At 36.0% G+C, this 24,260-nt stretch overlaps 3 protein-coding genes across 3 annotated transcripts; 1 reads left to right on the plus strand and 2 right to left on the minus strand.

Annotated features, from left to right (window-relative positions):
- On the plus strand, window positions 1-2,856 carry LOC129362711 (GTPase IMAP family member 8-like). The gene is made up of 5 exons (XM_055034422.1): window positions 1-805; window positions 1,156-2,210; window positions 2,257-2,409; window positions 2,506-2,655; window positions 2,767-2,856. The coding sequence occupies exons 1-5, from the start codon at window positions 1-3 to the stop codon at window positions 2,854-2,856; spliced, it is 2,253 nt and encodes a 750-aa protein (XP_054890397.1).
- An 8,413-nt stretch (window positions 2,857-11,269) lies between these two features.
- On the minus strand, window positions 11,270-12,010 carry LOC129365823 (GTPase IMAP family member 9-like; the record flags this gene model as incomplete). The annotated part of the gene is made up of 1 exon (XM_055039333.1): window positions 11,270-12,010. A coding segment is annotated over one exon (741 nt), but the record flags the coding sequence as incomplete, so codon positions are not given.
- Window positions 12,011-14,107: 2,097 nt separating this feature from the next.
- Window positions 14,108-17,183, minus strand: LOC129362863 (GTPase IMAP family member 9-like). Its single transcript, XM_055034654.1, has 2 exons — window positions 17,101-17,183; window positions 14,108-14,808 (listed from the first exon to the last, which is right to left on the minus strand). Exons 1-2 carry the CDS (start codon window positions 17,129-17,131, stop codon window positions 14,108-14,110), a joined length of 732 nt encoding a protein of 243 aa, XP_054890629.1. The 5' UTR covers window positions 17,132-17,183.
- Window positions 17,184-24,260: the final 7,077 nt, after the last annotated feature.

Genomic DNA, 24,260 nt, shown 5'->3' on the forward strand with positions numbered 1-24,260 from the left:
ATGCTCAGGTTGTTGTTTTCTAATTCTCCAACAGCTGAGAAGCAGCCGGACCTCAGGATTGTTCTTCTTGGAAAAACTCAAGTTGGAAAAACCTCAGCAGCAAAAACCATCTTAGGGAACAAAGATCATGCTTGGGTTTCCTCAGCCACATTGTTCTGTGAGAAGAAAACCAGTGTAAATGCTGGTCTAAATGTCACTGTTATTGATACTCCAGGTGTGTTTGGGACTATAAACATTAATCGCGATATTATGAAGGAGATCAATAAAGGCATCAGCATGGCAGCTCCTGGTCCTCATGTCTTCCTGATTGTGATCCAACCGACCAGATTCACACCAGAAGATGAAAAAATAGTGAAAATAATTAAGGAAACATTTGGAGAAGAAGCAGCCAGATACACCATGGTCCTGTTCACCCATGGAGACGAGCTGAGAGAGGAAAACATTAACATAGAAGACATGTTAAAAAGACGCCATCCTCTAAAACTCTTCACCAGTCAGTGCTCCAGCTTGGAGAAGTTTGAAGATAAATATCATGTTTTTGACAATGAAGTTGAGGATCCTGATCAAGTCAGCAAACTGCTGGAGAAGATCCAAAGAATGGTTCAGCAAAATGGAGGACGTTACTTCCTCCAAAATGGAGGACGTAATGTCCGCCGTAATGTCCTCCAAAATGAAGGCAGTTACTTCTTCCATTTTGATGAGATGTTCAGATACTCTCTGAGAGCGAAGCAAGAAAAATTTAAACGATCGCTCAGAGGAAATCCAGGCTTTAATCCTGAAGGTGCAGAAAGAGCTGATCCTCAAGGTAAGGCTGCGCGATATGGCCCAAAATCAATATTATGATATCCTGATCAATTCACCTAGATAACAATAAGTTAACCCTAACCACTCTCACCCGCAGCATCTCTGGAAATGGCTTAACACCAACTCTTCATAGCCACTTACATTATGTAATTTACGTAATTATTTTTATTACCACTTTGATTAAATCAGCAGTTATAAAATAAGACTTTTTAAAGTTACGTAATTCTCATATTTTTCTCCAAGTCAATCTGAGAAACATGTCATTCTGTATTTTACGTCATTAAACTCATTTTTAGCGTTGTACTTCTATCTGTAACAAGAAATTGATTTCAGTTTATTGTTGTTTTCCAGACTGCAGGATTGTTCTTCTTGGAAGAACTGGAGCTGGAAAAAGTGCAGCAGGAAACACCATTTTAGGAGGAAGATATTTTCAGTCCAGAGCCTCTGAGTCCTCTGTGACATTGGTCTGTCAGAGGGAAAGCAATTATTTCCATGGCTTTGGTCTGGATGTTGTTGACACTCCAGATCTGTTTGGGTCAAACCTGGAGTACCTGGTCTGCCCCAAACAGATGGCTCGATGCGTCAGCATGGCGGCTCCTGGTCCGCATGTCTTCCTGATTGTTCTCCAACTGACCAAATTAACACCACAAGAAAGAAAAACTGTGGAAATAATCCAGAGATTGTTTGGAGAAGAAGCAGCCAGATACACCATGGTCCTGTTTACATATGGAGATGTGCTGAAAAAGAAAAACATAACAATGAAAAGCATAATAGAAAAACACCAGCCTCTAAAACACTTCATCAATCAGTGCTCTGTCTTGGAGAAATTTGAAGAAAAATATCACGTTTTTGACAACATTACTGCAGATAGAACTCAAGTCCAGGAACTTCTAAAGAAGATCATGAAAATGGTTGAGCAAAATGGAGGAAGTTTCTACAGCAATGAGATGTTCAGAGAGGCACAGAGAGCCAAGCAAGAAGAAATGGACCGACGGCGCAGAGAAAACCCAAAAACGTTTGTTAAAGATGGAAGAAAACAGGCAGAGAGAGAGAACTCATTTATCCGTGCTGCTATGGATGCTGCTGCAGGCGGAGCTGCTGCAGGCGGAGCTACTGCAGGCGGAGCTGCTGCAGGTGGAGCTGCTGCAGGTGGAGCTGCAGCAGGCGGAGCTACTGCAGGCGGAGCTGCTGCAGGCGGAGCTACTGCAGGTGGAGCTGCTGCAGGCGGAGCTACTGCAGGTGGAGCTGCAGCAGGCGGAGCTGCTGCAGGCGGAGCTGCTGCAGGCGGAGCTGCGGGTGGAGCTGCTGCAGGTGGAGCTGCAGCAGGCGGAGCTACTGCAGGCGGAGCTGCAGCAGGCGGAGCTGCAGCAGGCGGAGCTGTGGGTGGAACTGCTGCAGGTGGAGCTGTGGGTGGAGCTGCTGGTGGAGCTGCTGCAGGCGGAGCTACTGCAGGTGGAGCTGCAGCAGGCGGAGCTGCGGGTGGAGCTGCTGCAGGTGGAGCTGCAGCAGGCGGAGCTACTGCAGGCGGAGCTGCAGCAGGCGGAGCTGCGGGTGGAGCTGCTGCAGGTGGAGCTGTGGGTGGAACTGCTGCAGGTGGAGCTGTGGGTGGAGCTGCAGGTGGAGCTGCAGCAGGCGGAGCTGCGGGTGGAGCTGCTGCAGGTGGAGCTGCTGGTGGAGCTGCTGCAGGCGGAGCTACTGCAGGTGGAGCTGCAGCAGGCGGAGCTACTGCAGGCGGAGCTGCTGCAGATGGAGCTGCGGCAGGTGGAGCTGCTACAGGTGGATCTTCTGCAGGTGGAGCTGCTGCAGGTGGAGCTACTGCAGGTGGAGCTACTGCAGGCGGAGCTGCTGCAGGCGGAGCTGCTGCAGGCGGATCTTCTGCAGGTGGAGCTGCGGGTGGAGCTGCTGCAGGTGGAGCTGTGGGTGGAGCTGCTGGTGGAGCTGCTGCAGGTGGAGCTGATGTAGGTGGAGCTGATGCAGGTGGAGCTGATGCAGGTGGAGCTGATGCAGGTGGAGCTGATGCAGGTGGAGCTGCTGCAGGTGGAGCTGATGTAGGTGGAGCTGATGCAGGTGGAGCTCCAAACATCTCTAACATGATGGAGGTGGTAGGAGTGCTGCTGCTGGAGTGAGAGGTGAAATGATCAGAGATTCACTAATCCGATATTAATGCCCGTATCAGTTATTGGTCTCAGCGGTACTGGATGGTGACGCACCAAATTATTTTGTTTCACGTTATGTTTATTAGATATTTTGAATATTTATGCTGAAAAAGGGAAAAGGGACAACGACAAGAGGACAAACTTATACAGGACAGATATAGAAAACATAAATTACTGGAACAAAATAACCCATGTAAATATGGGTTATTTTGTTATTTTGATATCATTTCTCCAGCAGAAATGTGAATGTCAGACCTGTTACAATGCAAAGGCTTCAACATGTGTTTACAGTGAAAGATGCATTTCAAGATATTCATCATCCCGGTTCACATTTATGGCCTTTTAATTTAATCCAGAACTTGCTCCCATTTTTAAATGCATTTTCCATTCGGATAATTTCTACATCTTTTTAATACAATAACTTCACAAATTAAATTTTCCCACAACTGGACTGAACACCTCTAATCATTATGGACTTTCCAGTCAACATCAGTAGGAATTGTAAAATTTCTGTCAGTATCCAGGTGAAAAGTTTTTTATTTTTATTTATGTTACATCAATATAAAGCACATGAAGTGTGCATATATATAGTCTATATTTGTGCATTTGTACCAAAATCAGAGTTTGAAATGGTTTTAAGTATCGAGAAATGTTGCATTTTACTTTATTTTGAAAAACTGACACCGCTGGTGCGTTTTCCTGTATAACAGCGACTCCTGCTGTTTGAAGAGCTGCAGAGGGAAAACCTTCATCTGATTATTATACCTGTAATCCCAAAACTGCCCTTAATCCAGCCTTTGCTGCTCCATTGGTTAGTGACAGTCAGTCACACAGAGCATTCAGCCAATCGCTGCACCTGAAGTGATTTTTCAGGCCTGCTCCAACTTTCCCAATCAGACAAAGGAGCTACAGGTTTGTGCTTCCAAACAATTAGTTTATCTCTTTGTTTATTATGCAATTTTAAAAAACGTACAATATAAAAGTCGTGTAGATCTGAACACCCAGTGAGCTTGCAGCCATGAATCTGTCATGCACTGATCTATATATGCAGTTGGTGGGTAGTGAACATAGTGCTGTTTTGTTTGTTTGTCATGTTGGTGGTGGTAGCCAATGCTAATTGTTTGATCATCAGTTGTCACATAATCTAACTTTTCAAATTGAATACATGTCTGTAAGATAATGAGATAAATGCTGATATCTTTATTTTGTCTTAAAGATTTGATTGTGGCTACAGGACCAGTTTATTTCAATACCTGCCAGGTGACCCTTTTTAGGGTTAAAGGATGTCGAGCTTCTGACAACCGGCTGGAACCAGGAGAACCTGAATTTCACTCCATACTGGTCTGGTAGGAGGCTGGTGGTCTGTACTGGTTTCCCCTCCATTATACAGACACACAATCCATTATTCATCTCTTCTCCATCAGAAACAAATTATGGACAATCAAACCATGGATTTTTATTTTATTTATTTTTTTTAAAATGTGTGTCAGTCAGATGCTGTGCTGAAATTAGGAGTACTGTGTGTACTCCTAATTTTCCCCAATACAATAAATACAATATATATATTGATACAGAACTGGGTATTATGTATGTTTTGTGTCTTGTGATGTTCCCTTTCATTTTCTCTTCTATAAAATACATGGTATTGAAAGCAGTTATTCTTTTGTATTGTTTTTATTGATTACTGAGAAAAGCACCAATAGATGAATTTAGTCTTCTGCTATCATGTCCCATTTAGTCCCTTAGTACATTAAGTTGTGCTCCATACTGGGCTTTATTTATTTATTCACATGCTGTTATTCTGGTTTTGGTTGAGTCTGAAGTAAGCAGATTAACATCTCCAACACATCAGTCTGGGATTGTTCTGCTGCGTCTACCAACATTTACTCACTACTTCAACAGATTTTCACACGAGTGAAAGTAAAAAGTATCCATCAAGAAATAAATCGAGTAAGAGTAGAGAAGTGTTTGGTAAAAATTCCACTGAGGTAACTGATCAAATTATCAGTCATTTCATATTTAAAGAAAATTACATTATCAGATGTACAAAAATAATAATTCATATAAGTAACAAAAAATAACAATCAGGCAAGATAAAATGGAGTTTCTTTCAATAAAAAAACATCTCAATCTGCAGGTGTGTCTGATGAATTTTTGTTTTTTCATTGAGTGGGTAGAAAATCCAGAAATTTTGCTCAAGTAAGAGTAGAAATACTTAAAGTTACTCAAGTAAAACTAAAGTACAGTGTAATAACATTCCTAAAAGCACTTTTTCCCATAAAGTTGCTCATGTAAATGCAATTATTTATGAATTAACTGTTTTCTACAAATTATCCTCCTAATTGCACCAAAACAAATTAAAGTTATGTTGTTTTTACTTGTTTGATGAAACTTGTGAAGCTTAAGGTTTCCTTAAATGAGCTAAACTGGTGCAGAATTATCAACCAAATTAGAAATTCAGGACATTTATGTTTGTTTTTAAAAAAGTTTTTAATCAATTCAGCGCTGTTTTTCTATATCGGATCAGTATTGACTGATACTAAACCTCTGATATCTGTGAGACAAATGGCATTTCCCATTTCTGTGCCTCCCTAGAAATGTTTTTATTTGCTGCTGCTGCAGAGAAAGAGAATGATGATGTTACACAGTGATGATGTTCCGGCCGCAGCTTGTTAATAACATGTTGGGCAACATGATGAATCCCACATTAACAATCTGAATATTAGTCAGAAAATCTGAAGATGACGGTTTTGCGGTTAAATTGACCTTTAGAGATTCTGATGGAAAAGTTCTGATGGAATAGAACATTGTGTGGAAGGATGTGAATACGTGATGAAGAAGAATATAAAAACCACAAATGTCCTGTGTAAACTGGCTCTCACTCTCTGAGTCTTCAGGAAGCTGCTGCAGCTTCTTGAATAAAATTAGGATGAAATGCATCTGCAGTCAAAACTGATTCTATCATTAATTGGAAATGTGTCTCGTCTTTGAATAGGACAGTAACAGGTTGTACAGAAGCTTCTAACCATCAATAACAGTAGAAACAAATACTGTTAATTTAACACATTTTCCTAATTATTTTAGACATTCTACTTTCAGTAATTATTGATTAGTTTATCTGTTTTCTTCTGTTTAAACTCAACAGCTTCAATGCTCTAAATGTACGAATGGGGAATATATTGAACTTTATCACATTTTGTTGTTTATTGCAATAACAATATTTTAAAACAAATGTGAACTTTTTTTTTTTTTGCAACAGATTTTGGGGACTGTGCCTGAAAACCACTACAACTTATCAGAGCCTCACAAAAACTCAGTTATTAGAAAGTTCCCCATAATTTCATAGGCGACTTCAGGAGAGCTCAAACTTTTTGAGACCAAGATTTACTTTCTCTCTCAGTAGCCGACTGAGATCGACCTCATGACACGAAGACAGAACTATTGTAAATTAAACCCTATTGACTTATTTTCTAGACGAATATACATCAGTTATATCAGAAATAATAAATGATAGAAAACCTGATGCGTTTCTTCCTCAGTGAGATTCTGACTCTGGGAGCAGGTTACTGGTTTCTCAGTCAGTTCTGGTGGATCTGAACTTTGGTTTGATGACGTCAATATGAGAAACTGCAGTTTGATAGGAGGAACCAAAGAGATCTGCAGAGGTAAATGAAAATCTTCTGGATCTGGGATGTAATTAATTTAATTTCACATAATTATCGTGGTAGAAACCATTTGTTTGTTAAAACTTAAATATATTTGTCCTATTTGATGTTTGTTGTGACACGTTTACTGCAAACGAAGAGGTAATTAATCCAATATACTTCCTTACCCCAGTTATATTTGGTAGTGCAATTGTACTGCTAACTGCACAAAAGTGCATTCAAATTATTGAATATATTTACCCAATATATCCTGATTTATGTGATACAATCTGGAATTTTATAACCTGAAATAAGTCTTTAAAATGTTCATTAACAAAACATGTTGTAACCGAATCTGAGAAATATTTACACTTCATGTATAAAGTCAAGTTTTGTGTTTTATAAAAGGTTAAATAAATTATTTACCAGCATGGCCGACGGGTTTTTCCCACTAGAAAGCCTTTAACTGGTTTGATCCCAGTCCTCCCAGCTTGTTACTGTCCTGTGATAAATGTAGCCAAATAAAATAAAATGTAAACACAGGAATGTAAACATCATGTCCGTATCAATAAAGGTATCAGATTCTGAACAAATGGAGTTTGTAAGTAACTAAAAGGCATTTATTTCATATTTCTAATAAACCTGCTGCTGAGACCAGGTGTGGTGAAGCTTAATGGTTAAATAGCTCCACCTGCCGGCGCCATCGTGTCATAGCATTTTAAATTACAACACTGGAGACACTTCAGCTCTTAAAACTTGCTAAAATAATGTTATGAGGAAACTACAGACAATATTTATGAAACCTTCCAATGTTCTTAAATAAAATATATTTTTAGAGAAGCTTGTGTCTGAAAACCTCCCAGACTTTAAACTTATTAACCTTTTTCTGTCTGCAAAAGTGTGAAATTTTTATATTTTATTTTGTAGCAATAAGAAATGATTGCAGTGGCTTCATGCAGCTCTTTGTTTAATAGTAGATAAAAATTTGATCAACAAATTGTCAGGTTTTATAATCAAGAATAATTGAAAATACCTGATTAGAATTGTTAATTAATTACTCAAAGTTCATTCAAGTTAGATCCCCTTCATGATCTCTGCTGTTATTTATATTGTTGTTATATAAATTATCCTGTGGCTGTTAGAGAAGCAAAATGTGTGAAAACAATAAAGAGTCACAGACTGTCCATTTAATCAGAATATTTATTTAAATGTTGCAACAAAGATAAATATCGTTTCTTGATTCTGGATTTATTTTATACAAAATCTCAATAAATTAACTATAATCCACAAATTCACTGCCAATGTAATTTAAATTATCTCTATAATAAGCCACATTTAATCTAGAATCTAGTTTAGTAAAACTCATATATACAGATAAATTCAGTCGTTTATTTTCTGAGAAAACCAGGCAGATAAAAAACAGAGTAAAAACTGTTGAGCCTTCAGGACTTTAATAAACTCTGTAACATGGTTTAGTTTGTTTCTGTAAATTAGTTTTCAAAGTTTTATTTTTTCAGGCCATAAAACTAATTCAAATAAATATAAAAACTGATGTAGTTATAAGTTTAAATAAACTAGAATACCGAGTTATTCTATCTATACATGAAAATTGATCTTTAAAGATCTTTGTGTTTGTGGTTCAATAGAGTATTTGGACCACTGCACATAAATACAATGTCCCAAACTCATCATTAGTGTTTTTAACATGTTGCATGAATTTACAAAATATTACTTGTCAAAATAAAAAACTTGATATTATTAGAATGACATTTAAGAGAAACTGCAATAAACAATAAAAACTTGATCTTTATCATTTCAAGGATTTGTTACAACTTGAGAAGCAAAAGGATAAACAGAATGTAAAGATCCCACAAGCATTAAATAATCCAGCAGGTAATCTCACATCACTAATTATCAGATTAAAACAAATTAATCACAGAAGATAAAAATAAAATAACAGCTTATAATAATTTATTATTAATTTAGTATTTGTTGTCATATTGTCAGCTCAATGCTCCTGTTCATTACTTCATGTGTTCATGCAGCGTTGATCAGGGTTAAGAGTTGAAGATGAGACTGATGGAAACAGGAATCAAACCAACAACCTCGTTATTATGAGATGATGACTCTTATTTCCTCAGCTCAACCACAGCTGCTCAAACATTACAGTAACTAACTAGAAAATTCCTGAAGAAATTTAACCGGGGCCTGCCAAAGTGTGCCCGTCAGTTTGGACCCAGCGTTCTTATGCTAAACATTAGCATCCATGCTAAAGAAAGCTGCAATGTCATCAATACCATGTGGAGAGTCACAAGCATGACTTACTGCATTAAGTAAGGGAAATAGCGAATACCTCATGCAAGGTAAAAGGCTAATGCTAATGCTCTACCTTGCTGCGCAAGACAGTGCCCTAACTTGAGAGGAAAAGATAATGCAAGCTAATATCATTGCAGCGCCCGCGGCGCTGCATTAGCCACAGACGAATCTCAAGGCTTTATTTTGGAATTTTCAGAATGCTTAATTTTAAACGGTCAATGTAATCCATGTACAACAGTGATTTGGTTAAATCAGACATATAATGGTCAAAAAAGCACTTACTTAATATAAAAATTGTCAAGGCTTTTATTTTGAAATTTGTTTAAAGCTTAATTTAAAATTGCCAAACTAATTCCATGTGTAACAATGGTTGGTTAAAATGAGTTATAAAAGGCCCAAAACACAGGCAGTTCTAAAGTCCAGCTTTTTCCTCTGAGTTCTGCCATGTTAGAACTACAGTGATGCGGTTTTGTAGTCCTAACCACTGGCCCTGCTGTGCTCCGTTGCTATGGTAATGGATCCTCTGCCAGCTGTGAGTCAGACAGGGGGAGACAGAATTCTATCAGTTTGAGGCAGCCATTTTCACTAAAATAGGCATGAGCCAGAAAGGAATCTTAAGACATTTATTTTGAAATTTTCAAGCTTCATTTTAAATGTCCAAAATAATCCAAAGTTTTACAGTGGTGTATATAAAAAGTCACATAAAGCCCAAGAGAGCAATTACGTGATATAAAAGAATTTCAGGGCTTTTATTTTGAAATTTTCATTCAACTTAATTTAAAATTGCCACACTAATCCTGTGTGTAACAATGGTTGGTTAAAATCAGTTATAAAATGCCCAAAACACAAGTAGTTCTAAAGGCCAACACCTTCCTCAGAGCTCTGCCATAATAAAAACTACAGTGATGCGTTTTTGTAGTCCTAACCACTGGCCCTGCTCTGCTCCGTTGCTATGGTAATGGATCCTCTGCCAGCTGTGAGTCAGACAGGTGGAGACAGAATTCTATCAGTTTGAGGCAGCCATTTTCACTAAAATAGGCATGAGCCAGAAAGGAATCTTAAGGCTTTTAATTTGAAATTTTCAGTAAGCCTCGTTTAAATGGCCCCAATCTATTCACATGAGTAACAGTGATTGTGTTAAATCAGTTCTAAAATTCTCCAAACAGCAATTTATATAAAAATTGTCAAGGCTTTTATTTTGAAATTTTCATTAAGCTTAATTTCATTAAGATTAATTAAACTTAATTAACACTAATCCCATGTGTAGCAATGGTTGGTTAAAATAAGTTATAAAATGCCCAAAACACAAGTAGTTCTACAGGCCAGCTCCTTCCTCAGAGCTCTGCCATAGTAAAAACTACAGTGATGCGTTTTTGTAGTTCTAATTAGCTGCTCGGCCCTGCTGTGCTTCGTTGCTATGGTAATTAATCCTCTGCAACTGTCATGTGTGTGAGACAGAAAGAATTCTATCTTTGTGAGACACCCAGTCAGTTTTCACTGAAAAAAGCGGTCCAAAACAACTCCTTCCCGTTCGGAAACCGTGATACGTATCGGAAAACCGTTTGAAGCGTATGAGAGCGCTATCTTTCGTCTCCGATAGTCCCGCTATTCATATCTGTACATCACTCACATTAATAACAGCGACAAGATAAAAATGGTGTGCGCTGAGGTCTGACATTTTCAGAAATACATGGAAGTGATCCTGGCTGAGCGAGTCGAAATCCTGTCGCATCACTTTGCTCTGAAGCCCCTAGACAGAAAACCATAAGCCCTAGAAAAATTTTGAAAACATTTTACCGGAGCAGGCATGCGTATCTATGTTATGACCGAGTTTCATACCGATAGGGCGATATTTGTGGGCGTGACGGCGATTTCAAAATTTATTTGGGGTCAGAATCACACTGCTTCCCACACTCTAACGAAACGTTGATTACACTCTAGTTTGGGCAGTTTCTAACTGACAAAAATTTTTGATGGTTTTTCGCTTTTTACTTTTTTATCGTAACTCCGAATCCCACCAAAAGTAATAGCTCCAATGCCGGGAACGAGCCGCACGTTTTGATACCACTTTTGTGGGTGGGCTCGCAGCGGTACGAGCCGCATTCCGGCTGGCGGAAGAAAAATAAAGAATAATAATAAAGAGACATTCTATTGGGTGTAGATTAATAGGTGCCTGCCATGCAATGCATGGAGGCAGTTACTGACTTGCTTTGCAAGTCAGTAACTGCTCTCCTTATGCATTGCTAGGCAGGCCCCAATTACATGATCAAATAATGTTTATTACTGGAACAGATTTTATTCATTAAAATCAGGGTTTAATCAGCTGTGATGAAATCATCACAGACATTATCACTGTGTAACACACGTCTCCTCTTTCCTTGAACCTCTTGGATTCATGTCTGGATTTTCTCTGAGCAGTCGTTCCATTTCTTCTCGGTTGGCTCTTTCTGCCGCTCTGAACATTTCATTGGTGTAGAAACTTCCTCCATTTCTCTGAACCATTCTGTTGATCTTTTCCACCAGTCCACCAACTTGAGCAGAATCCTTAACTGTGTTGTCAAAAACATGATATTTATCTTCAAATTTCTCCAAGATGGAGCACTGACTGATGAAGTGCTTTAGAGGTTGGGATGTTTCTAACAGGTTTTCTATCTTAAAGTTTTCCATTTTCAGCTCATCTCCATGAGTAAACAGGATCATGGTGTATCTGGCAGCTTCTTCTCCAAACATTGTCTTAATAATTTCCACTGTTTCTTTTTCTTCTGCTGTGAATCTGGCCGGTTGGAGAACAATCAGGAACACATGAGGACCAGGAGCCACCATGCTGATGCATCTAGCGATTTCCTTCTCAATCTCTTTATTACTCTTATCTGTATGAAACAGACCTGGAGTATCAATAACAGTCAGATTTAGACCAGCAAACTCACAGGTTTCCTTCTCACAGGTCTGTGTCACAGAGGAAAGAGAGAGTTCAGACTCAAAAGCTTTTCTCCCTAAAATGGTGTTTCCTGATGCACTTTTGCCGACTCCAGTTTTCCCAAAAAGAACAATCCTGAGGTCTCGTGCCTTTTCAGCTGTTGAAGAATTAGAAAACAACAATACATTGAAAGAAATCCATTACAAAAGAATTTGTTATGATTAGATTTAATGATGTCAAAGAAAATTAAGTAGATTACAAAATTCTAAAAATAACTATAAAAAACTAAAGGAAAAATAATACTTTTTAAAAAACTTTGCCAATCATCCTCATGTAAGAAAATTTATTTTGGTTTTCAGGTGACATGTTATAAAAACATTTATAGTGTTGTAGTTTGGTATGGTTCATCAAACCAACACACATATAATAGATAAGTATTTAAAATAGATCTTATAGATCAGCTAATAATCAAGTTAATATCCTTTCATGAATGACAACACCTGAAATTAAGCTGAGTCAGCAATGTATTGCAAACAGCAGTAAGCAGAAATAGACAGCGCATCATCTGATCAAAAGTTTAAAATCAAAGCATTTCAAAGCTTCACTAAAATGTGGCTTCAATATAATTTCACAGTTATAAAAACATGAAATCAACACTGTTATAATCTGATGATAAAACATCTTTTCTCATTGAATGTGCTCTAAAGCCTCCATTATTTCTCAAACTGATTGAAGAGTTATGGAGGCTTTGGAGCGAATCTGCTGCAGCTGCATCAGGCCTGACACAATAAGTAATGAAATAATCACATGATAAATTAAAACAGCTCAATAATTTCCTTTTGCATGATTTATCATTTTTCTCTTTCTTTCTGTCAAAAACTGGACGACAAAAGGGCTTTTGTCTTAATAGCTCTTTTTTTGAAGGGCAGTTTTGTTTTCAAAATGTTTTCATGATTCATTTTATTTGTTGCTTTTGTTGTTTTATTTTGAATATTAAATGTCTTAACACTGTTAAATAGCATTTATCAGTGTTAAATGTTATGTTAAATTACTATTCTTATCATTAACAACACATAAACAATATCATCATTTATTGCAATAACTTCTGGGACAATTTATCATTCAGCAAAATGTGTTTTTGTGACAGATAGGCCTGTCAGAATAAGACATTTTGCTGAGCGATTGTCTCATAAATTATTGCTATAAACGATAATATTGTTTGAAGACCTTTTTTGCACTGATTTAATGGGAATTATGTAATAAATCATGTCAAAGATAGATACACTTTATTTTCAAAAGAACACTTAACACTGGAACTGATAAACAAAATAAATAAAACAACCAAAAACAAAAATAAAATAGATTCTCAGTCTCTATTAACAATAAATGTATTTGAATAAAAAGTAAACAGCATAAAACCAAAGTGGAAATAAACACTGCATTCAACCAAAAGAGTGCAGATTATGAAGTCTGTATATTATATTGCCCTTCAGTAATAATTAGATTTAAATAGAGAAGAATCCGACTGAATGATGCAAAAGTTCAAACTACAGGATTTTTTGCTCCGATTTCCTGAACCCTTCAAATTTATCCAGGATGGAGGAATGACTGATGCAGAGTTTTAGAGGCTGGTGTTTCTCTATCATGTCTTCTATTTTAATGTTTCCCTTTTTCAGCTTCTTTGAGAATCTGTTTTTGAATTATTATGGTATTACCTGTATTTGAATTTAAAGTGATCTCAAAACAATATTATTGTTTATAACAATATCTTAAGGGACAATTTATCATCCAGCTGAATTCATTATTGTGGCAGGTCTAAATCACAGCAGGCGTTTCCTCCCACTGAGTGTTTTCTGGATCTGGTAGCTCTTCATTCAGAGTCTTGGAGATTTCTGATCACTCAAGTTGAAGAAATATTTCCTGATTTCAAAATTTGTCACTGCAGAGAATTTAAATATATTCATCTCCAGGATGTGTGATGACACCATGTGGTTTATTGTTTCAGCTTATTGAATAAAACCAAATTAAAATAAAATGTAATTAAATGTGTCACTATTATCATTTTAAAAACTGATGGATGAATATAGATTATGATGGGATTTTTTCACCAATCAGTCAAAATGATGGACAACAAAAAGGTCTGGCCGAGTGCAATCTCTGGAAGTTATTTTATACTTCTAAACTTATTTACTTACTTGATTTTCATTTATTTGCAGATGTTGTGGTGATAAAATCTATTAAAATGACAGTGATAATTAATAATATTGATTTTAGGCCATTAGCTCAGTCCTACCTGCAACAGCAGCTCTGAACAGTCGTTCCATTTCTTCTTGTTTGACTCTTTGAGTCTTTTTGAATATTTTATTAGTGTAGTAACTTCCTCCATTTCTCTGAACCATTCTTTGGATCTTCTGCAGCAATCTGCTGACTTCAACACTATCCTCAACTTCGTTTCCAAAAACATGATATTTATCTTCAAATTTCTCCAGGATGGAGCACTGACTGATGAAGAGTTTTAGAGGCTGGTGTTTCTCTAACATCTCTTCTATTTTCATGTTTCTCTTGTTCAGTTCGTCTCCATGGGTGAACAGGACCATGGTGAATCTGGCTGCTTCTTTGCCAAATGTTTCCTTAATTATTTCCACTGTTTTTTCATCTTCTGCTGTGAATCTGGTCGGTTGGAGAACAATCAGGAACACATGAGGACCAGGAGCCGCCATGCTGATGCATTTACTGATCTCTTTCACAACCTCTTCATTACTGTTTTTAGTCCCAAACAGACCTGGAGTATCAATAACATCCAGATTTAAATGACGAAAATCATCAGTTTTCTTCTCACAAACTGATGTCACAGAACAAAATGAAGGATGAGACTCAAAAGCTTTTCTCCCTAAAATGATGTTTCCTGCTGCACTTTTTCCAACTCCAGATTTTCCCAGGAGAACAATCCTGAGGTTGGTCTTTTCTGCAGCTGAAAGAGAATTAGAAAACAACAATAAACTGAGAAGCATTTTTATTCAGATAAATATCAGTTACATAATGATTTGTTATAGTTAAGTATATAAATATGAAACCACACATCCTGCTCAACTTGCACAAGTTTATTGTAAACTTTCAAAAGTGCCAACACCAAGAAGCAGGATGAAAACATTTGTCTCCTCCATGTCAGTGACACTGGTGCAAAACCTGCGTTTTATGAGCTGCTGCTTGACATTTAAAACTTTTTCCCATCATTTCTGTTCAATGGGAGCAATGACTGTCATGTTATGTCTGTTTACAAATTATAGTCCAAAAAAGCACAATGTGAAAATAAAACACATCAACTGGAAAAAATCCAGTCCATTTGTGATCTGGACCAAACAAGCGGACCAAAGAACTTTCTGGCTGTGAATTCACCTCAAATTAATGGTTAATTTGTTTAGTGTTGCTTAGATTAATATGTACAACATTCATTAATTCTAGTCTGGATTACAAAGTTTCACCACTTCTCTTTATTTTTCCAGTGTAACATAGAAAAGCTTTTCTTGTGTCATCTTTTTATTATGTAAAGCATTTTCAATTGCATTGTTGCTGTGTTACGGCCCAAGGCTATTCCTTTGGGGTTTAGCATCCCTGCTCCAGATCTTCTCATTGGTGCTGATTGGAAGTGGAGGCAGCTGGCCAGTGTCTCCATGAATGACATCAGATCAGCTTAAAATGCACCACCTTTTTCTCATCAATCCAGCCTTTTTCTTTCTGTCTGTTGTTAAGAATTAAAAAGAGGAATAACTTGATTTAGCTTGTTAATTCATTCCTCTTTTTCCGAATTCCTGTGTCTCTATATATGTGCAGGGAGAAAGAGCAATCATACGACGTCAGACTTCAGATATCCAGAGAAAATCAATGCAAGAAGAATGTTACAATAAGCATCTCACCTAGATCATCAAAAGTCCAAGACATTACAAAACAGAAACAATTAACTGAGTAAAAAGGGAAATAAAAACACAAACAAAAGATGCATCTTCTGGGAAACTCTCACTCAGCACAAAGAGATTCAAACTTCTGCTGTAAAACAAACCATTTTATAAGAATGTGTATTCCCTTCATTTAAATATATGCATTAGGAGGTGTGTTTTTCCTTTGTGTGGGCTGTCTTAATGTTAATTTTATTACCTCTGAGACCCACTGAAACACCCAGCTCTTCTCGTACCAGGCTCCTTTAGGCGATCTGATTTACGGCGTGGATCTGGAGCGTTATCTCTGCCTCAAAATGCTTCAACAAGAAACCAGTTGGTGTTTTTTAAACAAACTCGCACAAAATCTATTGCTTAATACTAACTATAAGTTGGATCTAAAACTAACTAATTAAAAACATGCTTTTTAATGCTTAAAGAAATATATTAATATGTTTGATATGTTGTAACGGACTTCTATAGTTTTTAATGTTTGCCTGAACTATTCAACCCTGAGTAAAGAATTTATTGCCCTGATAGCCAATACACTCCCTGTCTGAAATGTTCCTTAAGGAGTATTAGACTGCTTTTTGATTAGAAATTTATGTAAGTTCAGAGAGTCACCAGTTGTCTTAGTTTGGATTTGTATCTAAGTTTATCTTAATGTAAACGTTAACTTGTGTACTATTGTGCTACTTTAAAATTCTATTTCAACACTGTTCACTTCTCCTCTTTTTTTCCTTTCCTCTCCAACCAGCTATGATTTTTGTTAAATAAATTCTATTTTAAGTTATCCCATGCGTTGCTTCCTTTAATTTGTTATGGTACCAGAGCCAGACCATAACAGCTGAAATACGCTACACAAATAAACTTGACTTCTATGACAGTTATTCATTCCCCCATTAAACCTGCTGAGCTCAATGGTAGAGTCACTAGGGCCCCTATCATTTTGTTTTTGTGTTAATGTTGAAAGCTAAAAAAATAAGTGCAAGAACAGGCGCCATAATTTTGTTATTATTTTAAAATACACAAACAATGCGTAGTCTGGTGGGGCATCTGGGCAACTAAAGCCTGGTGGCCCTTCAGACTTATAAAACACTGGCAAAAACTGATTTAAGTTTAGCATTTATTTATTCATCTTTTTATCATCTGTAATTTTAGATTTTGAATTATTTGAATGATACAAATAATTCAAAAACATAAAAAACATTTTAAACCAAAATTAAATTCAAAGTTCCATTTTCTGGTGCAACTCCCATGTTCTTGTACTGCTGGTTTGTTTAGTTTCATGTTAAAAATAAAAAAGAAAGAAAAGCCGCTGCTTTACTTACCATAATCAGTGGATGTTGATGACACATCCATGGTTCAGAAACAGCAGCATAAAAATTTACTGCTGCTTGTTATGATGCAATCTGAAATGAAAAACAAGTTTTAACAAACTGAACCGATTCTCTGCATGTGCTGAGTGTCACATGAATATTTAATGTTTTTGAGATACCTTTATGAAAACCATACAGTGTTTTCAAATAATACATTTTAATTTATTTCACTTAATTCTGGGTTTTATTCTTCTTTACTAAACAGCCTGTCAATATCTTTTGTGGCTCCTGTTTCCTCTGATTGGTCCTTATAACTTTAGTCTGGTAACTATTTATTTAACCTGTAAGCTGTCATTGCCTTTTGCTTTGAAATAACTTAACTCAGAGTTTCCTTGTTGATGATGATGTTCTGGAAGAAAAAACTCAGATTATCTCACAGATACTATTACGAAGCTGAAGTTGGTTTGGCTAAAGGGCGATTCCACCTAATTTTTCACTACTTTCCGCATTTTTAAATGACTCTAGTTTAAAAACTGCAACATCTAGACTCTCCAAACCGGGATGGGATTATTCTGCACTAATAGCAGAATATTTATAACCATGTTTGGGATTTATAAAACCTTTTTCTAATTTGTGAAACTTCACTAATGTTTATATATTCACACTTGTTCCATGCAGTTTCTTTCAAATTCAAAGTCAATTCTAATTCAAAACCACTTTATTGATCCCACAAGGAAATTAAATGTTGGTGCAACTCATTAATTCTTCAAAGAGTTACTGCAGATGGCGATGGCTGCTGGAAGGAAAGATCTTCTGCTGTGGTTTAAGTGAAGTTTCACAACTCAGAAAGAAAGTTTCACAAACTCAAACATGGTTTTAAATATTCAGTCCAGGTTTGAAATGTCCAGGTATTGTAGTTTTTAAACTAGAGTCGATTAAAAATGAGAAGGTGAAAAACTAGGTGGACTCGCCCTTTAGCCATTTGGAAACCAACTTGAGCTTAAGGAACTGCATCTATAATTTGCTTAACCTGCTTTTGAAACTGAGCCCCGGTGTTAAATAAAGCAGGGAAAATCAGACTGTCTTGAATTAAAGCACTGAAATGTATAAACACTGATTAGACGGTTAATACAGCATCTCTAGACCAGTGGAGTAAATAGATCGTCTAATGTGGATAAAGGGAACACTAGATAGGAAATTTAAATAATAATAATAATAATAATAATAATAATAATAATAATAATAATAATAATAATAACAACATAACTATCATTTGCACCTTCACTGTCTGCAACGCAACACTGTTGATCAATAAATCAGCTTAAATTATTTTCTTACCAAAGTCACTGAAGAGGATCTGTCGCTTTGCTTCAATCCAACTAAACAGAAACAACTTGATGAAAAGCGAAAGTCCACCTGGCTGCAGAAAACAGGAAGAGACCGGACCGGACCGGACCGGACCGCTGTCAGTCTCAGACTTTATTTGGAAATGGGACCATTGCACTCCGAAAGTAAAGGGGGCGCTATTTTCTATATTATTTGCGGCCTCTCGTTTTCATTTTCTTTTGACATCTGTGATTTATTTTCACATTTGGGAAGGATTTTCACTCTCAGCATGTACTTAGATTTCTCTCTTATTTACTTCAGCGCAACTCACAATTTTTAACAAATTCAGTAGCTTTCTGTGTACTTCTAAATCTCTTTTCGGGCCTGCTACTGCCTCTAGTGACGTGGGGGTATTAAAACAACTAATCTAATTACATTACTAAATCAGAGTACCACTAAGTATTTATTACTTACTACTATTCATTTCGGCATTACTGTAAAATATAAATTGTCTTATAGAACACCTTCTTCTTATTATTATTGTTGTTTTCTTAAGGAAGCAGAGCTAAGTAATGAGATAAACAAAGTGATTCCAATTTCACTTAATGGCCAACTTGTTGAAACTGTGGAAAATGTTTAATTCCTTATGTTGTTCCTGGACAGCCAGCTCAACTTTAGTGAAAACACTTCCTATATTCTATAGTCAACAATCTCTAGTTAGGTAGAGGTTGTTGAGTTAAAATGTTAAAACTTAATGTTCTAACTTAAGTTTTAACTCAACTCAAATTATAACAACATTTTAACTCAAGTTGTAACTTTTTATCTCCTTGGCTGGTTTGGTCACATGAGCTGCATACTAACAGACAATATTTTAAGAATATTTTCAATGGCAGATATAACAGCAGGTAAAAAGTGGTGAAACCAAAAACAACTCTGTCGCAACTGTTGGAAAGAACACAGAAGATGGCAAGAAATATTTTAGCAGAGAGCATCCATCCTCTTTATTCATCAGTTTGAACCTCTGAGTTCATGAAGGTGTGACTATTTTCCTCTGGCAACTAAGAACATCTATTAGAAGTAATTTATTGAAAGTGCAATAATTATTCTTAGCCAAACTAAATGATATCATTTACCTACAGAGTGCTAAGTGTTTTGCTCTATTCACAAATTGTTGATAATGTGATTAAATGAATAGGATTTGTCTTTTTAGAGTCGTAGTCAAAAATTTCCACCTTGATAGACTAAATAGTTTCATCTTATTTTTTCCTATATATAAGACTCTACCAACAAAAAGTCTCTCAGAATAATATACATGACACAATAAAAACAAAAATGTGATTATTTTTCTTGTATCAGTTTAACAACCCTGGTTGTAACAACCTGTACCTAAGTAATTTGTTTGTTATTGACTGTTGCTCAATTTAATTTCTTACGTATACATTGCAAATGGAATTTTTTGTTTATCATGTTGTTTATCGTAATTATATTAGATACCACCTCCACGCCACTAGAGGCAGTAGCAGTCCCAAAAATATGTGACTAAGGAGCAGATTTAGAAATACACATGGAGCTACAGAATTTGTTAAAAACTGCAGTAAATTTAAGAGAGAAGTTTAAATACACACAGAGAGTGAAAATCCTTCCTAAAGGTGAAAATATGTCACATTCATGGGTCAAGGTCAAATGCTCACCTATATTTTATGGAGAGTAGATAATATTTTCTGCCAGGTAAAGTCAGCCATGCAAAGAAGGCAAAGAAGATAGGCAAAATATTTTGAACGAGTCGTACTTCAGGTCCAGGTTTCCTACCTGCTGACCCGAGTTAACAGAATGATCCAACAGTTCCTCTATATGACCTAGCTAAGAAGACGTCTGTTGTGATGGATGTTTCCATTCCCAATAATGGAAACATTATGAAAAAGGAATATGAGAAACTGGAGAAATATCGAGGGCTCAGCGAAGAGCAAGGAAGGCCTGTGGGAAAAATAATCTATAAGATTGTCTTATGTCTGATTATTATTATTTTTTTTTCCAGGTAAGTTGGTGGAAAATAAAGTCTTATTTTCAACAACAATCTGGCCAGGAAGTGTCATACAGCAGAAAACAGAAAATACATCCCAATGCTCACTAAATATACTTTATCACCATCAGTCAACTGAGTTCAAAAGCAGATGTATTGGAGACATATTATAGATTTTCCTGAGATGATGAAAGTTGAGGCTGAAGTTTAAGTATCAAGCTTCAATGTTTTTTTCCCCCCCAAGCATAAAAGCTTTAGGGGAAGCTTTAAAGGGAACATTAAGGGAACATTAAGGGAACTGTCTGATTTAACGTTAAATCAGTTCAATGAGAACTGATGTTTATTAAAGGATATTAAATGATAAATATACAAAAACCATGAGGTAGCTCAGCTGGTAGGTGAACATATTCTATGTTTGTTGGATTTATTGTTTTGGTCTTATTGTTGTTTTCTAATTATTCAACAGATGAAAAGAAGACAGATCTCAGGATTGTACTTCTTGGAAAAACTGTAGTTGGGAAAAAGTGCAGCAGGAAACAACGTTTTAGAGGATAAATTGTTTCAGTCTAAACTCTCTCTTTATCAAAGGGCCCGGTACCCCATACTTCCTGAGAACCCCCCACAGGGCACCATGACAGACACGGTCGAATGCCTTCTCCAGGTCCATAAAACACATGTGGACCAGTTGGGTGAAATTTCATGTCTCTTATTATTATTTTAAATCTCAGCTTCTTGTCACAGTTCTGGTTAGGTTGGTCAGACAGGTTAACTACAAAAATATGTATGTACCATTACTTCTATGTTTTGTTTTTGTATAAACTTATCTGGGTTCTGATAAAGATTTTTACTGACTGGGTTTCTGTCCTCTGCACGACATTCATCCATCTTGAGGATGAGAGAGATGATCTTTACTCTGCAAAATGTAAATTTGGCAACTATGTCAACTACATGTGTTGATCAAATGTATTTAACACAAGAGAATAGAATAAATTACAAGATTCTTTATTGTTCCATGTCAATAACAGCAAAAAGCAATGACAGCATACAGGTTCAGACACTAAGACCATATCAATTGTAAATAACAGTCAATGTCAATCGTTATAACTAAAAGTTATAACAACCAATCAGGAAAAACAGGAGCCACAAAAAGGTTTGATTGGCTGTTTAGTAAAGAAGAATAAAGCCCAGGATGAAAGGAAATGTAATTGAATGAAATATGAAAAAAACAGTCAGGTGACACTGATGACAGAGGACCAGATCAGTCCATTAAAACTCGTTTTTTATTGCAGACTTCATCATAACAAACCTCAGTGTATTATTGAACGCAATTGCTTTGTTGCTGAAATGAAATAAATTCTGATTTCAGTTTAGCATTTATTTGTTCTTTTGTATTTGTTATAGGATTGTGTTTACATGTTTAGGCTTTTACATTCTTAAGTTTTTATTATTTTAATGAAACTGCTTTTTTTTCCTCGACGTTGTGTGTTAAAATGTGTTGATTACGCCAGAACTCGTCTGCCGCTGGCATTGGTGTTGGAGCTTATTAGAATGAGATTATTTTATTATTTACAAAATTATTAATGTTACTGATCCAAGGTAATGATAGTGGTACATCTATTGTTATTTATTTACTTTGCGTAGGACAGGCCCTCCACCTGGTCAGTCAGCCTCCTGCTGTGATTAACAAGCAGAAGCAGCTGCTGTGGTTGGTCTGATTGGTTGGTGAAGAAGTGAGGAGTGAAACAGTTTTTCTACCACAAAATCAACATTTATATTTACTCTTTTGTATGAAGTCAACTCAGAGAATATTTCTTTTTCTGTTTATAAGTAAAAAAAAACAAAAACACTCTCCTTAATTGAACTTTCAGAGTTTGCACTAGACCTTTTTTATTTCAGTCATTTTGGCTGACAGGATGAAAAAAATCCCATCATATTCTATATTTACCTGACAAATGTTAAAATTATGACATATTCAATTGCATTTAATTTTCATTTGGCTTTGTTCAGCTGAAACAAGAATCCACACTTACTCACACACTAAGCATAAGAGCAGATGCATCTTCTTCTCTGCAGTGACAAATTTTTAAATCAAGACGTTTTTCTTCAACTGAAGTGATTAGAAGCAAAAACTTCATTAATGAACGAGAATCTATCTGATCTATAAAACACTTAGCAGGAGGAAATTCCCACTGTGATTCAGTGTCGGCTTCTCACAAAAACACATTTTAGGATAATAATGCAACATGTTCTCAAATACCAATAAACATTAAAGTCTAGTGAGTATTTAATCCCAAAACTGGGAGACATTTTAAATGTTCAAAATAAACAAAACAACATAAACAATAAATAAAATGAATTATGAAATCTGTAAACAAAACTGTTCTTCAAAAGAAGCCTAGTTGAGACAAAATCAGCAGATTGAAGACTTTTATCATTCGGCTTCTGGTAGAAAGAGAGAAAATGGAAAAATAATAAATCAGGCAAATGGAAAATATGGAGCTTGAATGAATGAATTATTAATATTTATTAATTTCAGAGGAAAATTCACATATTTTATGACCACCATCCAAAACAACATATAAACAAGTTTCAGGTATAACAAATAGACAAATGTCTGAGGCTGCAGCTTTTAAATGGGGAAGCAGCAACATTTAATAAAATGGAAGGAAAACATCATAATCCCACACAGTGAGAGGCTGTAAAAAACATCTGCACATATAACACATTGCCAGTGAAGGCAGTGAAGGCAGGGAGTGTGTGTTTATGGCCATGAGATGTGTGTGTATGCGTGCCAGGGTAAGTCTGTGAACCCTGAACAGTCAGGGTTCACATTGGGACACTGTAAAACATTTACAGGTGGTTAAAGTTGAAATTGAAAGTGCACCTGCTAACTTAAAAATGTAACTTAAATCAACAAGAAAAGTGTTTTGGTTGTAACTCAGAAATTAAAGTTTATGAAGTTGAATTAACAACAAGAGACAAGTTGTTTAAACATTATTTTTTTAACTTTATTTATCTTGAATTGTGAGTTTTAACTTAATGCTGCAATTTAAACTAAATAAAACAAACTGCCTTCACTTAAAGAGCCACGTTTCTTTATCATGTTATTCACAATATCAAGTTAAAATAAATACTTATTTTACTTTAGGATAATTTAAATTCTTGCAAACCATTTTAATTTATATGTAGATTATGCCTATTAAGACAAATAGAAAAAAGTTTAATGCAGAAAAAATAGTGTAAAGTATTTTTAAAAATCTTTTGAGGCTTAAAACTGACAACATACGAGGAGAGTTAAGTTTAAAATGCAAGTACTTTTGGCTGCTCTGCCAACAATTACCCAAATCTGGGATCAATAAAGTACTTTTTTATCTCATCTTATGTTTTCTTCTTATCCCTTTGGACTTTAATTCAAGGTCAGAGATCTGTGTTATTTGCCGGGCTGCGACTTGTTACCTCCTGCGTTATCAGTGAGATAACAGGAGGAGAACTGAGACATTAATGTCATACAATAAAATAAATGTAATAAAATGATAGCATGCATATATAGTAAAACAACTTGATGTGATATTGTAGATCTCATGTAATGAATAAAATCAGTTAAGATTTGTTTTTCCCTTTTGACAAATACCCTGTATTTCACTTCAAAACGTCAACACTTAGTTTTTATTACTTGCAAACTGTGGAGCACTTATTACTTTTACAAATTCAGAGCACACTTAAAAAGTCCAGATAATACTTACTTACACTTAACTAGCAACCCTGAATAGGAGTATGTAGTTTATTCACTTTGGATCAACATTATTAGTATTTTCTTCTTTTGCTC

The sequence above is a fragment of the Poeciliopsis prolifica genome, unplaced genomic scaffold, assembly GCF_027474105.1.
Source record: "Poeciliopsis prolifica strain line A6 unplaced genomic scaffold, Auburn_PproV2 SCAFFOLD001, whole genome shotgun sequence".
NCBI lineage: Eukaryota > Metazoa > Chordata > Actinopteri > Cyprinodontiformes > Poeciliidae > Poeciliopsis > Poeciliopsis prolifica.